Source organism: Leopardus geoffroyi, chromosome C2 (assembly GCF_018350155.1).
Source record: "Leopardus geoffroyi isolate Oge1 chromosome C2, O.geoffroyi_Oge1_pat1.0, whole genome shotgun sequence".
NCBI classification, from domain to species: domain Eukaryota; kingdom Metazoa; phylum Chordata; class Mammalia; order Carnivora; family Felidae; genus Leopardus; species Leopardus geoffroyi.
The window spans coordinates 58,328,490-58,349,925 of NC_059333.1; the positions used below are offsets into that span (position 1 = coordinate 58,328,490).

The following is a 21,436-nucleotide window of genomic DNA, read 5'->3' on the forward strand; positions in this document are numbered from 1 at the left end:
AACTTGAGAAACTTAACAGAAGACCATGGGGGAAGGGAAGGAAAAAAAAGTTACAAACAGAGAGGGAGGCAAACCATTAGAGACTGTCAAATACAGAGAACAAACTGAGGGCTGGTGGCGGTCGGGGGCTGGGGGGCAGGGAAAATGGGTGATGGGCACTGAGGAGGGCACTTGTTGGGATGAGCACTGGGTGTTGTATGGAAGCAATGAATCATGGGAATCTACTGCTGAAGCCAGGAGCACACTGTATACACTGTATGTTAGCTAACTTGACAAAAAATTATTAAAAAAATAAAAATAAAACGTGACTTGCATAATGCACGTGTAGATCAAATCACCATGATGTACACTTTAAATACCTTAAAATTTTATTTGTCAATTATACTTCAATAAAGGAATGAATAAATAAAAATGTGACTTAAAAGACTACTAAAAAAAAAAAAAGAAAGAAAAGAGAACAACTATGCCCTCATGACATTAACATTCTGCCAGTTAAAAGCAGAAATTCATTTCTTCTAGGTGAGTTTTCCATGGGGTTAGTTGGCATACATTAAAATGCTTCTATCAGACCAAACATCATTCTTATTTCTGTGAAGAAATGCAAGGAAAGGAAAAAGACATTTGTTCCCTTTAAGAAACCTGCAATATAAAATAGTTCTAGTATTAGGGAAGGAGAATACAGTCAAATAAACATATTTATCAAAAAGCTGGAACATATGTTACTTGAGCTATTGTCACACTAAGCTGATATGGTTGGGAAAATCCCGGAGAGTCACAAGAGCTCATTAAGAAAAGATCCTTGGGGCGCCTGGGTGGCGCAGTCGGTTAAGCGTCCGACTTCAGCCAGGTCACGATCTCGCGGTCCGTGAATTCGAGCCCCGCATCAGGCTCTGGGCTGATGGCTCAGAGCCTGGAGCCTATTTCCGATTCTGTGTCTCCCTCTCTCTCTGCCCCTCCCCCGTTCATGCTCTGTCTCTCTCTGTCCCAAAAATAAATAAACGTTGGGAAAAAAAAAAAAAATTAAAAAAAAAGAAAAGATCCTACCACACTGAACTTCAGGACTGTTTGAGATCAGTGGGTCTCACCAGGGAAGTTTTGCCACTCTCCCTCCCAAGGACATTTGTCAGTGTCTAGGGCCATTTCTTGTTGCCACGACTGGGGGAAGGGTGCTACTAGCCAAGGCCAAGGATGCTGCTACATAATGTACGGCACAGGACATGACAGCCACCACAAAAAAGAATTATCTGGTCCAAATGTCAACAGTTCCGAGGTTGAGAAACCCTGTTTTATTTTTTGTGTTTTTTTTTTAAATTTTTTTTTTCAACGTTTATTTATTTTTGGGACAGAGAGAGACAGAGCATGAACGGGGGAGGGGCAGAGAGAGAGGGAGACACAGAATCGGAAACAGGCTCCAGCCTCTGAGCCATCAGCCCAGAGCCCGACGTGGGGCTCGAACTCAAGGACCGCGAGATCTTGACCTGGCTGAAGTCTGACACTTAACCGACTGCGCCACCCAGGTGCCCCTATTTTTTGTTTTTTTTAATATAATTTATTGTCAAATTGGCTTCCATACAACACCCAGTGCTCATCCCAGCAAGTACCTTCCTCAGTGCCCATCGCCCACTTTCCCCTCTCCTCCACCCCCCATCAACCCTGTTTGTTTTCTGTATTTAAGAGTCTCTTATGGTTTGCTTCCCTCCCTCTCTGTTTGTAACTTTTTCCCTCTTCCCTTCCCCCATGGTCTTCTGTTAAGTTTCTCAAGATCCACATATGAGTGAAAACATATGGTATCTGTTTTTCTCTGACTTATTTCACTTAGCATAATACCCTCCAGTTCCATCCACATTGCTACAAATGGCAGGATTTCATTCTTTCTCATTGCCAAGTAGTATTCCATTGTGTATATAAATCACATTTTTATCCATTCATCAGTTGATGGACATTTAGGCTCCTTCCATAATTTGGCTATTGAAAGTGCTGCTATAAACATTGGAGTACAAGTGCCCCTATGCATCAGCACTCCTGTATCCCTTGGGTAAATTCCTAGCAGTGCTATTTCTGGGTCATAGGGTAGATCTATATTTAATTTTTTGAGGCACCTCCACACAGTTTTCCAGAGCATCTGCACCAGTTTGCATTCCCACCAACAGTGCAAGAGGGTTTCTGGAGAAACCCTATTTTAGATCAAGGCTCAGGTATAATAAGAGTAGCTAGCTCTCACTTTACAAAATCTGGACCTCTGTCAAAATAATAATAATAAATTATGTTTGGAACAATTTTCAGTCTGAAATGTCAAAAAAATGTTAAATCAGTGGCTCATTATAGCTAAATAAAACTTACTTTCTTAGGATAAACCCCGAATTACTACTGAAAAATCCAAATTTTGTCTTGAAAATCTGGAGGGTGATTGTGAAATCACACAATGTCTCAGAAGCTGGGAGGATCCACCCTTTGTGTTCTTTAAGAAAGGAAGCAGGATGGAACATGTCATGGAAACCAACTTCAAAAGGCTATGGTTTCAGTCCAAATTCTAAGATGGAATGCACCGTATAATTCAGTCATAATTATTAAGCTACATGTCTTGCTGCAAACATCCAGTTTGTATCTTTTTTTTCTTCTGCATTGAAAAGGTACTTTTTAAACAAATGTAAGGTAATGGAAACAATATTCTTCTACTAGAGAAGGAGACCCTTATAACTCAGAGCCAACTGTAAGAGTTACCCAGGGAGCCCCGCGCATTTCAACCTGAACTGATGGTGTCTTCTGAGTCCCAGCTGCAACGGCAGCACTGTCCTAGGAAAAGACATGAGGCTGACAGGCTAAATGGGGAGATGAGACAAGCCAGTGGGATGGAACAGTCAGAGACACCTGACCAATCTCAGGTGGGGCAGTACATGACTCAAGGGCTCCCACTGCTGAATAGAGCTCTATGCCTTCTAACTCTGACTTGGAATTGGCTACAGGTTGTGTGACTTAAGAGAACAGGCCTCAGAAATTCTGGCATTCGTTCAAGACATTCATTCATTCCACAAATACACATTGAGTGCCTACAAGGTGCCAGGAACTTTAGAGGTGCTGAGATACAGTGATGAACAATACAAGCAGGGACCCAGTTGCACAGAGCTTACAATCTAGCAGGACCCACTTGCCTAGCATCCTCTTTCACTGTCCACAGAGCCACAGGCCTTTTGGCTCTGCCTCTTTTTATGACTGCACATGACTCTTGGACCTGATGATGTTGGTTTTGATATTAAGCCTTCTCTCAAGCTTTAGCTGGTCCTCACAGTCTAGATCCTTCTACCCCCAAACACTTCAAATAAAATACCAGGTCCAGGATGATTCTAACCATTGTCTAACTCTCCAGGCAAGCACACCTGATCCTTAGCGGGTGGGGGATCAGACACTGAAAGGTACAGACTGTTGGCAGCAGCTTCCCAGGGGATGCACCAAAACTACTGTTTTATGAGAAAGCATGTCAGAATGGCTGAGGGATGACACCGGAAGATATGCCATCGGACAAGATTGTCAAATGTAGATCACTGGGGCAAGAAGATCACAAGATCAGTCGCAGGTCGAGACGTTGGATGTTAAAGTAAGAAGGGGCTCTGGAGAAAGCTTGCTGGCCTGCCAACGCAGAGGAGTGCTGGGAACAGCGGAGGGTGGAATCAGGGAGGTCTGCACAGGGAGCTGGAAGGAAATATAGACTCAGGTGGAAGAAAGATGAGAGATGGATCTTCAGACAATCGTCCTGAGCACAGATATAAAATAAAATGAGTGTCGGGCATGAGAAGACAAGCAGGGTGAGTGCTGACGGTGCTCGTTGGGTGGGCACAGCTTGCTTAGGTGAGGTGCCAGGTGACGGTGAGCTTCAGTTAAGGGCCAAGGATTTGGACTGGAACAGAATGCCAACAAAGAGCCACCGTGGCTTTGTGAGCGTGTGAAAAATATGGGTGAAATAGAGGTGATGTGTATGGTAAGTGGTAGAAGCAAGGATAGAGCATGCAGACCAAATGATGCAGATTCTAAGCGTTGTAAAGTGATCATGATCTGAACTAGAGTGGGCGTATGCAGCAATGGAGAGTACTTCAACAGAAGATCCAGCATGGCTGGTTTGCCTAAATATGAGGGATAAATAAAAGCTTTTTAGCAGACTATCATACCAGTTTTTTGCCTGGTAACTACCTAAATCTTTAACCAACTACCCCAATTATATTATAGTATTAAGCAATAATATTAATAATATCTGTTAGTATTTGAGTGCCCCTGATGTGCCTGGCAGCGTTTTAAACTAGTAAATGTATTATCTCTTTTAATTCGCCCAACAATACAATACTGCAGGCACTATTATTATCCCCATTTTACAGATGAAGCTATTGAGGCACAAAAAGTTTAAATAACTTAACTGAAGTCATAAAAACAGCCCTAGATCCAGAAAAAGTGCTGGAGCCCAGACAAGTTTGAGAGCCTGAGCCCTACTGCCTCTGACAGTACAGGATGGGTGCTCAATAAATATCTTTAGACACTGAATAAATCCATTCCTGTGTGAAGCTGGTATAGCTGATATGAAAAGGTCAACATGACAGTTATGCCTATATTAATCTTTCTCTTCTCTGGATCAGTGTTTTCTGAGAAATGCAGCCTCCAGAAGTGGGGCTAACATTTCCTCAGTCAGAAATAAATTGGAGAAAAAATCCTCTTCCATCCATTATCCTTCCCTTCTCAACATTATTATAATATAATTTCATTGCCCAGAGATATGTACAGAATTCATACAAAACTCCAGCGCTCTCCTTTAATCCTGGGAAATTCTCATCATTGCATCTTCTCAACCACCTTGCACCTGGGGCTCATGTTGCAAGTTGTTAAAGAGTTTCTCATTTTTTTCCATACCCGTCCCCCATAAGCCAAGGGTAGCCTTCTTGATGACTAGTTTACTTTGAGTATTTGTTTATCCAGTTTTCCTCCTTGGGAGCAAGGTAGCTCTGGGGGAAAAAAACTATCAGTTGACCTATTCTTCCGTTCATTTCATAAAGTATTGAGTGTCTCTAAACACTCCACACAATGTGTGATGAGCTCTGTCCTGCTTCCTGTCATTTCCCCCAACCGGGTCCTAGAAACCCTTCCTAGACCAGAAATCCAGTAATACACACTGCTTTAGCCATTCAGTGAACACACGCTCCCCAAGCAATCTGCCTCCCATGGGCAAAGGGTCTTGAGCAGAGATTAAGATTTCACACCATGTATTTCCTTTATGCTGGTGTAAAGGTCAATATGCACATGATCCCGACATTAGGGCTTGATGAAGCCAACTCACCTGTGTTTAGATGTAGTTGATGGCCTATATTCTTTTAAGTGCAGTTCTCCAGTTAATATCATTATGAGTTTAAAGGGTCTTTGTGCTGCAGGTGCATTGATGGAGTATAGTAACACATTTGCAGGAAAGGCTAGGTGGCTATGTGGCTAGACGCTATGTCAAGAGAATAGAATGTCAAGTGAAAATGTTACTATCTGAAAAAAACAAATTATATTTTCAGATTCAGTTTTACATAGAAATAAGGCAAAGTCTCGGGGTGCCTGGGTGGCTCAGTCGGCTAAGTGTTCCAGTTCGGCTCAGGTCATGATCTCACCGTTGATGAGTTTGAGTCCTGCATCAGGCTCTGTGTTGACAGCTCGAAGTTTGGAGCCTGCTTCAGATCCTGTCTCCATCTCTCTGCCCCTCCCTGCTCATGCTCTGTGTCTCTCTCTCTCTTTCTCTCAAAAAAAAAAGTAAGGCAAAGTCTCGGACCTTTGAGCTTGACAAACCAGATCACAGCAGCAGCCTGAACTTACAAATAACTTTCACTTTTACATTTTGTTGAATAAATAAGCTAAAGTGGGTAAAGTTAGCAAAAAAAAAAAAAAAAAAAAAGATTTTTCCTTTCCCCATTATTCCCTGTCCAAATGAGCTCTGTTGAATAATTTCTCCCTAGACTCTGAAAGCTTTTTTGGTGATTTTCATATAATAAATGTTGTCTGGTCCCTTTCAGACTCAAGAACAGACTTGTGTCAATAATTAAAAAGCCTTGACAAATGTAATGTCAAAACTTGCAAAAATTAATTTGATCCAGAACTTTCTTCCCTTTCTGCCCACTGTGTGTTGGTGTACCTCAGCTGCAGAAGCCTGGGATGCGAGGTTGTGTGTTTTATGTCTGTGGAGGGTGGAGAAAATGTCTCTTTGTCCAGCTCAATCCTGTCTTCCACTCCTGGTTCGGGCCTCGCTTTAGGGGTCATAGCATGCAGAAAAGAAGAGAGAGGTAGATGAAAAAGACCTTCCTTGTCAGGCTGACTGCAATCTGACGTAGGTGCCCTGTGGGTGGGGAGAAAAAAAATTGCCATCTTGACCTCATGGGGCACTCTGGCAAATTTCTCAGAAATTTGGGACTGGCCCGTGGCTATTGTCCCCTTGATGCAGGATGCAGGTCCTGCCTCTCCACCAGGCTTCTGTTTATTATCCTCCTATAGCCCATGAGCTGCTGGAGGTCTGTCCCCTTGGTAGCTGTTTGCTCCTCCAGATATTCCTGGGTGAGATTTCTTTCCATGGCATTCTGTTTTATCTGAGAAAACATGCACCTTGGCCTCCTATTTTGTGGAAGTGCTCCTCTTCTCCAACAGGACCATATCTCTCTTCTCAACACTACTAGTCAAGCATAGGCTCCCAGTGTAGTCTCTTTAGCCTGAGCCAAGCACTGGTCCTCTTCATCCCAAACTCCAGGACACGTAGGCCAACAGCTCTGAGTAGTTCTCTTGAAACCACACTTCACTTGAGCTAAGGTAAGGGGGCAGGTTCTTCTTTTACCCACCACCCACGTGAGAGGGGACCTGACTCGTAGCACCCTGACAACTCTCTTTAAAAAAAAATCCTCACTGCGCCTAAGATGGCTCAGTTGGTTAAGGGTCCGCCTCTTGATTTCACCTCAGGTTATGATCTCCTGGTCGGTCTTGAGATCCAGCCCTGCCTGTGTTGGGCTCAGTGCTGGGTATGTAGAGGCTGCTTAGGATTCTCTTTCCCTCTCTCTCTGCTCTTCCACCACTTTTCTCTCTCTCTCACTCACTCTCTCTCTCTCTCAAAATAAATAAGTAAATATACCTTTTAAAAAATCCTCACCTGGGGCACTTCTGCCCCTATGAAGTCTTGAGATTGATGATGGACCATAGTTAACAGAACACACTCCACATGCCCCTCATAGGTGGTCCAGAACTCTGCTTTAGAAGTGACAATGACTTGCCCTATAAAATCATTCTTAGCCTCTGGAACCTCATCTAAAACAAAGGCACAAAGAGGTCCATTTGAAAATTCTCTTCGGTATTACCCCTTAAAATTCAGCTTTTAAAAGAAATTCAGTGAGACCAATGATGATCTATCCAAAAAGGAAGTCAAGAAAGCAATCACATTTATAATAACATCAAAAAGACTAAAATACTTAAGAATAAATTTAAGCAAGGAGGTGAAAGACTTCTACAGTGAAAACTATGAAACACTGATGAAAGGAATTGAAGGAGACACAAACAAATGGAAAGACATCTGATGTCCTTGGAATGGAAATTTTAATATTGTTAAATTGTCCATGCTACTCAAAGTGATACACAGATTCAGTATAGTCCCTATCGAAATTCCAATGGTATTTTTTCACAGGAAGGGAAAAACAATCCTAAAATTTATATTCACAAGAGACGTCACATAGCCAAAGGAATCTTGAGAGAGAACAGCATTGGAGACATCATACTTCCTGATTTCTCAGTATACTACAAACCTTTAGTAATCAAAACAGTATGGTGCTGGCATAAGTACAGACACATAGATTGACAGAACAGAATAGAGAGCCCAGAAATAAACTCAAGCATATATAGTCAACGGTTTTTAACAAGGGTGCCAAAAATACACAACAGAAAAGCATAGACTCTTCAATAAATGGTGTTTGGAAAACTGGATGTCTATATGCAGAAGAATGGAATTACAGCCTATACAAAAATCACCTCAAAATAAAGTAAAAGACTTAAACATAAGACCTGAAGCTATAAAACTTTTAGAAGAACACATAGGAGAAAACCTCATTGACATTGGCCTTGACATTGATTTTTTAGATATGACACCAAAGCCTAGGCAACAAAAGCAAAAACAAGCAAGTATACTACATCACGCTAAACAACTTCTGTACAGCAAAGGAAACAACAAATGTAAAGGTAACCTATACATTGGGAGAAAATATTTTTAAGTCACATATATGATAAGGGACTAATATCCGAAATATATAAGGAACTCATTCAACTCAATAGCAAAACAAGAAACAACTCATTAAAAATAGGCAAAGGACCTAAATAGACATTTTTCCAAAGGAGACATACAAATAGCCATCAAGTACATGAAAAGATGCTCAACATCCCTAGTCGTTAGAGAAATGCAACTCAAAGCCACAATGAGATATCACCTCCCACCTGTTAGGATGACTATTACCAACAATAATAATAATGATGATGATGAAAATAATAAAAGATAACAAGTGTTGGTGAGGATATGGAGAAAAGAGAACTCTCGTCACTCTTGGTGGGAATGTAAAGTGGTGTAGCCATTATGGAAAACAATATGAAAAACATTATGGAAAACAGTTTTTGAGGTTCCTCAAAAAAATAAAAAAATAGAACTACTATGTGATCCAGTAATCTCTATTCTGGGTATGTACACAAAGAAAAGAAAAAAAGAAAAGAAAAGAAAAGAAAACCAGTCACCTCTAAGAGATATAGAAACACCCTAAGCTTCCATTGGCAAATGAATGGGTAAAGAAATTGTGTGTGTGTGTGTGTGTGTGTGTGTGTGTGATTCAGCCTTAAAAAAAAAAGAGAGATTCTGCCATTTGTAACAACATGGGTGAACCTGGACAACATTACACTAAGTGAAATAAGACAGAAAAAAAACCCTGCAGGATCTCACTTATAAGTAGAGTCTAAAAGAGTGAACTACACAGAAGCAAAGTGTAGAACAGTAATTCCTGGGGCAAGGAAGAAGAGACAATGGGGAGATGTTGGTCAAAGCGTACAAAGTTGGAATTATGTAGGATTAATAAGTCTGGAGATCTAATACACAGCATGATAATTATAATACTATATTGAATATTGGAAATTTGGTCAGAGTAAGTTTCAGGTGCTCTCATCATACGAAAAAATAAATTGTTACCATGTGAGGAGTGATATGTTAATTAGCTGACTGTACTAATCATTTCACTATGTATGTGTATATCAAATCATGTTGTTACCTTAAATATATACACTTTTTATTTAAAAAATAAAATAAAAACCTGAGGCAAGGAAAATAAGAGCAAAAATAAACTATTGGTACTACATCAAAATAAAAAGCTTCTGCACAGCAAACAGTCAGTAAAACTAAAAGGAAACCTACTAAATGGGAGAAGATATCTGCAAATGATATATCTTAATTTTTTTTTCAACGTTTATTTATTTTTGGGACAGAGAGAGACAGAGCATGAACGGGGGAGGGGCAGAGAGAGAGGGAGACACAGAATCAGAAACAGGCTCCAGGCTCTGAGCCATCAGCCCAGAGCCCGACGCGGGGCTCGAACTCACGGACCGCGAGATCGTGACCTGGCTGAAGTCGGACGCTTAACCGACTGCGCCACCCAGGCGCCCCTGCAAATGATATATCTTATAAAGAGTTAGTATCCAAAATATAGAAAGAACTGATACAACTCAATACCAAAGAAACAAATAATCCAATTAAAAAAATGAGCAGAAGACATGGATAGACATTTCTCCAAAGATTCAGATATCCAGCAGACACATAAAAAGATGCTCAATGTGACTCATCATGAGGGAAATATAAAGCAAAACTACAATGAGATATCACCTTATACCTGTCAGAATGGCTAAAATCAAAAACACAAGAAACAAGTATTGATGAGGATGTAGAGGAAAAGGAACCCTCTTGCACTATTGGTGGGAGTGCAAATTGGTGCAGCCATTGTGGAAAACTTGAAGTTCCCCTGCAAATTGAAATAGGACTACCCTACGATCCAGGAATCGCACTACTGGGTATTTATTAAAACACACACACAACTTATCTTTGTCTAAATTGTGCATGTGTGTGTGTGTGTGTGTTAATAAAAACAAAAAAAAATACAAAAACACTAATTTAAAGGGATACATACACCCCTATGTTTATTACAGTGTTATTTACAATAGCCAAACTCTGGAAGCAGCCCAAGTATCCCTCAATAGATGAATGGATAAAGAAGATGTGATATATATACATATAATGAAATATTATTCAGCCATAAAAAAGAATGAAATTTGCCATTTGCAACAACATGGATAGAGCTAGAGAATATAATGCTAAGCAAAAGGACTCAGTCAGAGAAACACAAATACCATATGATCTCACTCGTATGTGGATTTAAGAAACAAAACAAATAAGCAAAGGGAAAAACAAAGAGAAGCAAACCAAGAAACAGACTCTTAACTATAGAGAACAAATTGATGATTACCAGAGGGGAGGTGGATGGAGGGATGGGTGAAATAGGTGATGAGGTTTAAAGAGTACACTTCTCACAATGAAAAAAAAAAAATAAAATGATTAATAAATAAGCAAATAGTAGATAAAGTAATTTTGTGAAAATGAAGCAACCATGACAAGGTGATGGTTTACCCATGGAGATGATCCACAGAAAGCTATAGTTCTTGGCAACAGTGTAATGGATTGGCAAATAATAAACAGAGCTTTAAAAGCATGGCCAAAGTTGTGGGTGCTTGAAGAAAATAGGGGAAAACAAGAGAAAGAAGAAAAGGAAGAACATTAATATGGGTAGTTCCTTTCTCAGTGGATTATTAAAAGCAACAGAAGGTAGTAGTCATGCAGAACACCTAATATAGTACCTGGTTCATAAGTTTCAAAATGTTACACTGTATTATTTGTCCCCTTAAATCCCTTTGGAACATGGTAGGAACCTAAAGTAGGAAACAGAGTGGTTGATTAATTAACCACTCTATCTTTGTCTAAATTGTGTGTGTGTGTGTGTGTGTGTGTGTGTGTGTGTGTGTGTGTTTTAGTAAAAACAAATAATCTAGCCCTAGAATTCTGTGTCTCCTGCTTGAGATGGATACTTACGTAAATAAAACCCACCAGGATCATGGTCACATTAATGGAGGAAGAAAATGGGTGGTAAGGAAGAGCAAATATCTACAAAGTTAGCCTGAAAGTTTTCATGTTATATCCAATTTATTTTATTTCCACTACTCTCCTTTTTGCTCACTTTGCTTCACCCAAATTGACCTTCTCACTGTTCCCACAGCATACCAGAGTTGCTTCCACCTCAGGCCTTTTTACTGTTTCCCTCTGCCTAGAAAATTCTTTCCCCCCAAATCTACATGGCTCCCACTCTCATCTTCTCCCAATCTTTGTTCAAATGTCATCTTCTCAATGAGGCTTTCCGTGACCACCTAATTCGAAACTGTAGCCTCCTCTATCTCACTTCCAGTCCCCTTTCCCTGCTTTATTTTTCTCCACAGAATTTTTTTAGCATCCTGTAGAATTCACTAGTTTGGCTTGTGAATTGTCCCCACAAGAAAGTGAATCCCATAAGGGCCTTTTTTTTTTCAGTCTGATTTGTCTGCTGAGGTATCTCTGTCACCTAGAACAGTGATAACACCTGGCTGTAAGTATTGATAACTCAGTAAATATCCTGGAGCTTAAGGATATTTTTTTCAAGCACAGAGGAGGAAGAGATTAACAAAGGAAAGGCTTCAGGGAGAGCGGAAGAAGGCTCTATAAAGAAAATGGCACCTGGTCAGGGCTTGAAGACAGGGCAGTCTTACAATGGGAGGCTGAGAGAGGATGATGGGAGAGACACACAGACTGTCAGTTATCCTGGGAGGTTGTGTGCTGGGGACCATGACTGAATTCCAGGGATACCCCCTGGTTCTTCAGCAAGGCCAACTATACTTTATAAGTCTACCAGAGTGGAATGAATATAGTCTCTGGTGTCAGACAGGCTTGAGTTCAATTCCTATCTCTGCTGACTACTAGCTGTGTAATCTGGACAGGCCATTTTACCTCTCAAATACTGTTTCCTCACCTTAAAAACCAGGAGTTAGTATTATCTAGTTCATATGGTTATTCTGAGTATCAAATATGTAAATGCATAAAGAGCAACTATAAAGCTAGACCCACACAAGCCAGTCTGGAAAGGCATGCCATGATCAAAACAAGAGTCCAGCAAAGAAAATTCATCTCAAAATAAATCAAGACCTCTACTTGTATTTTTTATCTCCTTGAAGGAGGAAACAATGACCAAATCACAATTTCTTTTTTTTTAATCACCATTTTAACTTGTATCCTCGACTTACCTTGCATCAGTGACTGCTCACCTGTCTCTCTCATTTGGTACAGAGTAAGTTCATATTAAATGATCTTTAAAATTTTAAGTTGTTTGGAAAATATTTCAGCATTTCCCCCAAATTAACCCTCCATGAGACCTCCAGCATTTCCCTTTGTTTCCCTTCTCCGGCAGTGAGAGGGACAGTCACCAGGAAGATGGTAGGAGTCCAGATGAAGAGATTCCATTCTGTTTCATAATGTCACAAGGAGCCAACCAGAATTAGCTCTTAAAGAACATGATTCTGTCTCCTCCATTTAACTCAGAACTGACTAGAGCTGTCTTCTAACTTAAGTGAATTTCTAGTGATAACATAAAGGGGTAATTTTTAATTTCCGTGGAAAAACATTTTTAAGTTGAAATAGGAACGGGCTAGGAAAGTTTCGAAACTTCTCATCTAACCTCATGGCAGTTTTCAAATTAATATAGGCAAGACATTTTGTACAAAGTAGTGTTTTTCTCCTAAACCCCTTCTTCTTTCCTGAAACATGGGTTATTATTATGTATCTCTGGATACTTGCAAGGTTTAATAACAATAAGCATTCAAACTGAAGAACATATGAGCAACCAGCAAACAAAGCAAGCAACTCTGTCACTGGGTTTGGCATATTACTCGCCTACACAGTATGTCATAATATAGAACCAAGTATTGAGTGCTGAAGAGGCTTTGCTCTATTATGAGTATAAATACAACCTTGAAACAGAAAGACAAAAAAAAAAAAAAAACAAGCTGCTTTATTCACATGCTGAAATATATGATCAACATGAATCTTAAAGACTTGGCTAAGAGGAATAGAAATAGAATTCTTTTAAAATGCTCTATTTGAAAAATAAAATAAAATAAAATGCTCTATTTGATGTCAAAAGACCGCCGATAATGTCCTCTTACAGTTACGGATCTCCAGGCCAGGCCCTAGGAAGAGATTTCTTCTAAAAGCAAAAACAGCCAAACAAAACAACGCTGAGAAACAAGCAGTGTTTCTGCCACTAGTAGGCCACAGTTTGATCACTGTCCTCTGCGGCTGAGGCCATGGGTGTGCACTGTGACAAGCAGTGGCTCACAATCTCATACTCAGTTCAGTTCATCACACAGAACAAACCCTCCTTGAGGGCTGACAAAGGCCCAGCCCTGATAGACACGCCCCACACGTTGCTATTGCTAACGGTGCGTGAGACCGCCTACGGGGCCTTTGCACTGTCTGTGTCCTCTGCCTAGAGGCTCCCACCACCCCTCCCCTGCTCCCACTCGAGTCTGCTACATTCCCCAGGGAAGCCTTCCTAAGACTCTGCATAAGCCGTTTCCTCTTTCACGTGTCCTCATATTTGGACTGGTTTCTGTGATTCTTTGGTTGATGTCCATATCCTCTGAACTTTAACTCCAGAGGAATGCCGCCAGTCCCAAGCACAATGCCTGGAAGATAGAGGCTCCCAAATGCTGGGTCAATAAGTGACAGAACAGAGGAAGGGGGTAGCAGGAGATTACAATGTGGAGACTGTTGGAGGTCAGGTCATGTAATGCCAAAGGACCTTGAAGCATAGTGTAAAGCCAAGGGGAGTGAGAGGGATTTGATTTACCTAAAGTACTAGACAGTTTTCTAAATGGCTTCAGCTCTGACTTGCACATGAGGATCAGGGTCTCATGGTAAAGGGATCATTCTTTCGATAAACCTGTGCAACCAGGTACAGACCCTCAGGCCAAGACCCAAACCAAATTCAACTGGAGACCAATAAAACTGAAATGAGCTTGGAGTTCTTAGCGATATGACAGGGTGTCATTGATCCTTTTGTTCCCAGAAGCTTATTGGCACACATTCAGCCCTCAACAAACTCTGCAGGCCTGTGAGAGGAAGCATAAAGCTGCACTGATATGTATGCCAGGCAAGAGACACAGTGACACAAAGATCAAGGTGGCATGTGAGCCTGGGGCAGTCAGTGTTCCTCCTCTCATGTGGTCCAAGAACAACATGTAGATGCAGTGGAATGAATGAATTCTCCTTTCCCTGCAGTAAACTTGCAGTAAGCTAGGATTTATGTCACATTACTTTCTGATTCTCCAGGAAAGAAATTTAATCAGTCATTTTAATACACATGAAATTCTCAGTCAAGTTATCCCATGTCATCAGGATTCCACTGATTCCTGACAGAATTAAATCACGTGGAGCTAATGGTCAGTGTGGGCAATCGCTGGCTGGGGAAAGTGTCCATTGCTTGTAAGTAAGAGGTATTTTAAAATGTGATTGGCAGTTGCTTATTAGACTGAGATTTCTAGGTAACAGCAATATTGCCTACAAATAAATACAAAGGTCTCTGATGATTACCTCTTAGTTCTTTTTCTTCATCCTTATTATCACCATTGTTATCATATCACCACTTTAAAACCATTCCTTTCTGCTTTCACTTATGTAATCACTCAGTGAATTCTGCGGAGGTTAGGTCTCAGAATGAGAGGGGAGGGAGAAGGAAAGGAGGAAGGAAGGGAGGGAGAGAGGAAGGAAGGAAGGAAGGAAGGGAGGGAGGAAGGAAGGGAGGGAGGGAGGAAGGAAGGAGGAAGGGAAAGAGGGAGGAAGGAAGGGAGGGAGGGAGGGAGGGAGGAAGGAAGGAGGAAGGGAAAGAGGGAGGAAGGAAGGGAGGGAGGAAGGAAGGAAGGAAGGAAAGAAGGAAGGAAGGAAGGAAGGAAGAAGAATGAATGATACTGGTCTGTGGGAGGTGAGATAATAGACTGCCACCAACAATAAAAGTTTCACTCTCTCCTACATGAGGAATGGAGTCCCAGAGTAAAGAGATCCTTCTTTTCGTCCTTCTGAGAATTTCTCAAAAACTGGATAGAGTCTTTCTTCTCTTTCTCTTTCTTTCTCCCTTTTGCTTTCACCTCTTCTTCCTCTATTAATTAGGAGAAACACCTATCTCTCAGTATTTCACAGTATCCAAAGATTACTTATGACTAGTCGTTTCTATCCTTCTATGCAATTTTTCCTTGCCTTGTTTTAAAAAGGAGATGAGGTTACTTTAAAAGTACATCACACTACAAAAATTTTAAAATAGGTTACCGAAGGAATTGCTGCAGATAGGGACAAAGGTAGAGCCATCTCAGTGAGAGAAATGAAATTCAAATTCATTCTGTGATCCAGTAGCTGGAATGACACAGTCATTCAAGAACCCAGGTTTCTGGCCGTTCCATCACCTTTCATTCGTGGGCTTCTATGCCTCCCTGCATCATAATATCTGATAGTACATGAGGGAAGATCATGGAGGATCTTACATGGGAGGCTTTATACATCAGGCCTTGAAATGACAACCATCACTCCTATTCACATCCCATTGGCTAAGACATAGTACATGGCCATAGCTAACCGACCGCACAGGAAGCTAGGAGATGCAGTTCATGCACACCAGAGAGAAGAATGGGCTTGGTGGTCAGCTGATAGTCTGCCCCGCTGACCTTTATTCTCACTAAACTCTGGGAACAAGGGCAGTGTTTCTCTCTCCATGTCATCCCCAATTCTCGTACACACTGAATACAAAACATTTTTTCTGCCACCCTGATGCTTGTTGCCCATTTTAGTTCCTCATATGGCACCATCTGAAGCAGCCTCTAACGCATCTCCCCATATCTGACTATTCACGGAGCTTGGGCAGAGCGTGTCTTTGGTGTTCATTAGCAGGATTGCAAACCAATTGTTGTTGATCATTTCTCTAAATTAGTTATAGATGCATAAACCATGAGACCAATTTATCAATGTGTCCTACATGTATTTTTTTTTAGGGATTTGATTACCCATGTTTTTTTTTTTAATTTTTAACGTTTATTTATTTTTGAGACAGAGAGAGACAGAACATGAACGGGGAGGGTCAGAGAGAGAGGGAGACATAGAATCTGAAACAGGCTCCAGGCTCTGAGCTGGCAGCATAGAGCTCGACGTGGGGCTCGAACTCACGGATTGCGAGACTGTGACCTTAGCCGAAGTTGGACGCTTAACTGACTGAGCCACCCAGGCGCCCCACCCATGTTTTTTATTTAAGCATGTGAGTTGCCAGAGCTGAGGTACCTGGGAGGCTAGGATACCATTCATTACTATCTAAAGCTTACAGGTGAATGAGCATACTGACCACCATACTATGAGGATATTTTTCAGAATATTATACACAGTATACAGTATTCTTTTTTAAAAGACAGGTGAGAAATTTATTTTTTAATCATAATAAAAAGAATTGCTGTGTTTCTTTTGAAAATTGACTGTTGTTATGATGGCCAAAAATGGCAGAACATATACTCTTTATTTCTTAGCATTGTTACTAGAAAGTTCTGATGAAATGTGGGATCCACATCTGTTAAGAGTACATGACATCAAGAAATGCATTTTGTGTACCATCCCCACTCAGGTTTAGACAGAGGTTAACATACTTTTTCTAACCATATTTTCCTTGGCTTTAGTTTCCCTTTCTATCTACTTCTTTTGTCTTCTTGAATTGAGTATTTATGTATGCGACCTTAAATATATTTTTGAAACAAAGGAGAAATACACAAAAATAAATGCATTAAACATTTGTTTTCCCAAGAGATAAACCATGTTTTCAAATGGAGTGTGATTGGGTACTTTTCACTTTCAATCTATCTTGCTTCATCCCCTGAGGTATTTTCAAATGAATATGAATTCGTCTTTCACTTTGGGAGGAAAAGAGAGAGGGGAAGAATGGGAAATGATAGACTGTAAACATGGGAATGATTTTGAAAGCTAAGAACTAACGTAGATATGCAACCATATTGAGCATATTAAAATATGTACAATCGTGAAAACTCAGTACAAGGTAATTTCCGTGAGGACAAGCACCTCATGTTCATTGTTGAATGTAGACTGGAGCCTGGCACACAAAAGACACTGAAACATCATATTTTGAAAGTGTGAATGTGATACACTTGGAGAACTGAGTTAATATCACAGAAATGATATTGAATATTGGGTATGTAGCCACAAGCATATGCCTTTTGGACTCAGTTGCATCGTTTATAAAATGAAGGCAGTAGGCACTGTATTCACCAAGGTTCTTTCTGATTCTGATATTCCATGCTCTGCGTGCCACCCTTGTTAATTACAGCGGCATGTCAAACATGGGAATGTATATACGTTAACACTTTGGGAAATTTGTTTTCAAAATAGGATATCCAGCTACATCATCAACAACCCTTGGAGACGTGGGTACATCGACTCCAAATACCATCCCTCAAAGTGAGTACAGCAAAGCTTTCCTTATGTGACTGAAAAGAGACAAAACACAAGTTTTAGTATAGCTATGACAATGTTGAGGTTTGGGCAAAAGGCTACAATTTTCATTTAATGTTTGATATTTTGGTTTTGAGTTGCTCAGTGGCAAATTGTAATCTAAATTGTGGCTATATATTGATATGACAATCACTGTAATCTTAAAAATATGGGTTGGTGAATTATTATACTGCACTTCTCATTTCTCATGGAATTTTAAGATAACATTAAAGTAATCTTGACAGTACTCCCAGTGATCTGAGTTGGTGACAGGAACAGAAAAAGAAAGAAAATCAGTGACAAGTCGGCATTAAACATAAACTACGGAGCTTTTGCTTAATATGCCAGCTGTGTTCCCGTGTAGGAAAGCATATTTTCAATTTCAGATTTCCCCAAAGTCACATAGATTAAAAATTCAGTACATCAAAGTAAAGTCAAATTACAGCTGTACAAAAAAGGTTGGATTCTGAGAATTTTGTCTTTCAGCCAGCAATTCCAATGCGACTACCCAAGGCTTCAACTACTGGACCTCGAGCGGGAAAGATACCAAAAACTGTACACGTGACTGTGAGTCCCTTGGGGTCTTCTGGACCTCATTAATTCATCCGACACCTATAATGGACAACCATTATACGTGCTCTGTTCATAATCATATTAACAAACACTAAACAAAGCAGCTACTGTGTTTAAAGCACTGCTGCAGTTAGTTGCCAGGGATACATCTGTGAACAAAACGGAGCTAAGTTCCAAATTCTAGCGGAAGAGAGACGGGCACACGGTGATGAGTGATCGGCAATAAATAAAGCAGCGGAGGGAGACCATGAGAATCAGGAGTGAGGGTGGGCTGCTGTTCTAAATAGGGTGGTTTTGCAAGGCTTTACTGAGGAAGGTGACATCTGAGTAAAAACATACCTAATGGAGACGAAAGAGTAGGCTATGAGGGTATCTGAGGAAAGAGTGACGTAGCCAGAGTACAGATGTCACTGACGACAATGAGAAGAGGGGGCCCAGTGTGAGGCACAGAAAGGGGCTGGCCATTGAATCTGGCTGCCTCTCAGCAGCCTGTGCTGATGCTGCTTTGGCAGGTAGCAACAGGATCTAAAGAGGAAGTGCACTGCCTCTTAGTGGTAGAAGACGAGGATCTGTGTGGTAGGCGAGTGGCACGGGCTGTGGCTGCAGCAAAGCCCCCAGGGGCCGCTGGTGCAGAACTCTGGATTTCGCTACTAGGCCCTTTTGCACAAACAGGGAAGGTGTGTGTCTCTTTTAGGGAAGCATTTAAGTTGTATGTTTAAAGCCTCTAAAAGTCTTTGATACCCACTGGCTCAGTCATCTCACTGCTGGGAACTTGTCCTTAGGAGATGAATCGAAGAGCAAAAAGCTGGGAACTTGTCCTTAGGAAATTAATCGAAGAGCAAAAAGGAACATGTGTGATATTGCTCTTTGTCGCATTAGTTACTGATTTTATCTCTTTTGTGAACTTCAGGTGCACACATTTGGATTAAGCATAATTCTTAATTCAGGACACACTTTCACCATTAGTCCGTGCATGATTTAATTTAGTGTAATGTATTTCTTTTAGTACATATGTTAATATAATAGACACCTGTGAATTCAGTGCCCAAGCGCAAGAAGTGAAAGGTGCTCAGAAGACAGAGCACCCCCGGAGATCCACAAATAGGTGTAACCAGAGGTGGCGTGGCACATTCCTGTGAAAAGAAGAGGCAATTAGCAAATGGATCCAGAAACATTGATTATTTATAAGGAAAAAAAGTATTAAAATATATGTCTGCCATGCACATGACAGAAAAATAAGCTCCGTGGCATATACCATCTTTATGTCAAAAGCAAAACATTAAAGCATGTAGTAAAATAAAAGTGAACTTCCTTTTGGCTTTGGGGTAAGGAAGGGCTTAAAAAAGAGACATAAAGCACGAACCATAAAAATGATACAAAAACTAGAATATAATAAAATTAAAAAATTATTTTCATCAAAAGACACCTTAGCAAAAGTAAAAAAAAAAAAAAAGGCAAGCTATCATGTGGGAGCGGATATTTGCCACATTATATAACCGATCACTGAAAACTGATCAAGAATACATAATTGACAAAGGAGCAGAACTTTATACCAAGAGTATATAAAGAATGGCTACAGATCAATTTTGAAAGATGCAAAAACATTAGAAGATGAGCAGAAAGGCACATCACCAAAGATATACCACAGTGGCTAGAAAACATCCAAAGAGGTGCATAATCTAACAATCAGGAAATGCAAATGAAGACTAGAATCAGATAACCATTTCACATATAATCAATCAACAAAAATTAAGAAGTCTGAAATTGCCAATTTCTTATATATTGCTGGTGAAAGTATAAACTGGTACCATCATTTCCCATCATTTTGACATGATATTTTAAAGCCAAACATTTTCATACCCTACCAGCCAACAATTCCACTCCTGAATGTATACTTCACCCCCCAACACACACGTTAGTATACCTATCCAGGAGATGTGTACACAAATGTCAGGGAAAACACTGATAGCAAAAACTATACATAACCTAAATGGCCATATCCAAGAGAATAGATAAGTTGTTGCATAGTCCTAGAATAAAATACTGGAGAGCAATGAAAAATGAGTAGATGACAGCCACATACAACAGCATGAATGGATCTTAGTAACATTGTAATGAGTCAAAAAAGTAAATGCCAGGTGACAATATACGGAATGATATTTTTAAATAAAAATTTAAGGCAAGTACAGCCAGACACCATGTGGCTTAAGCACAATATATGATAAATACTTAAAAACTGTAAAAGCAAGTGAATAATGGACATAGCATTCAGAACAGCATTTGCTTTGCAAAGGGCATACAAGGAATGAGACAAGAAGAAGGCATAATGTTTATAATTTATTAGAATAGTCCAAAAATCTGTGTGTGTGAGTGGGGGGCTGAGGGTGTTAAGGAAAAATATGTCCAATAATAAGAGAATGTGGAATAAGATGAGATCATAATTCAATGCAATATTATGAAGCCAATCCAAACAATAGCCATACTGTGCTAAGCTAGCCGGTACATCTTATTGTATAGACAAGGGTACTTGCTGGAAAATTTTTACCCATCAGATATAAATTGAGATTAAAAATCTTAGTTAGATCGGGGATGAAAGTCCATACTTAATAGACTAACATTTATCTTCTATGGTGTTAACATAAAATTGAGTTTCTAATGAACTTGATGAAACTCTCCTTTACCTACACTAGTTTGTCATCCTTGATTCTTGATAGTATAATACAAGTTAAGTCCATGAGATCTTTTTTGTTGTTGTTGCTTACTTGTATCCTCAGTGCCTAAGGTATATAGTTGGTGCTCAACAAATATTGTTGAATAGATAAATGAATTAATACTTGTTGGTTATGGGGGAAATTATGTAGCAATGCTGATAAAAGGTTATTGGACAATATTATAGGAAAAAGCTGAACTCCAACTTAAATTTATGCTATAATTACATATAAATTATCCCACACTTTCATTCTCAGAATAATCCCTGGTGTCTAATGATTTCCTTTATTTTATTGATTTGATTTTTTTATTGAAATTATACTGAAATGTAAGATACACAAGAATAGGGACCTAAACCTTTTCCAGCCTTGTTCACTGTAATATCATAATGACTGTAGCCATGGCAGGCATACAATAGGTGCTCAGCAAATATTTCTTGAACAATTGAAAGAATCTGTGTACATGTGGGTAAAGACA

At 40.0% G+C, this 21,436-nt stretch overlaps 1 protein-coding gene across 8 annotated transcripts in view; it reads left to right on the plus strand.

Moving 5' to 3' along the window:
* The window catches only part of CD96 (CD96 molecule), a 95,925-nt gene that overhangs the window by 61,666 nt on the left and 12,823 nt on the right, over nucleotides 1-21,436 (plus strand). For all 8 annotated transcript variants that reach the window (XM_045501945.1, XM_045501946.1, XM_045501948.1 and 5 more), the window contains 2 exons: nucleotides 17,576-17,644; nucleotides 18,164-18,244. In XM_045501945.1, coding sequence (XP_045357901.1) covers nucleotides 17,576-17,644; nucleotides 18,164-18,244 — 150 coding nt within the window. The remainder of the gene's footprint in view (nucleotides 1-17,575; nucleotides 17,645-18,163; nucleotides 18,245-21,436) is intronic.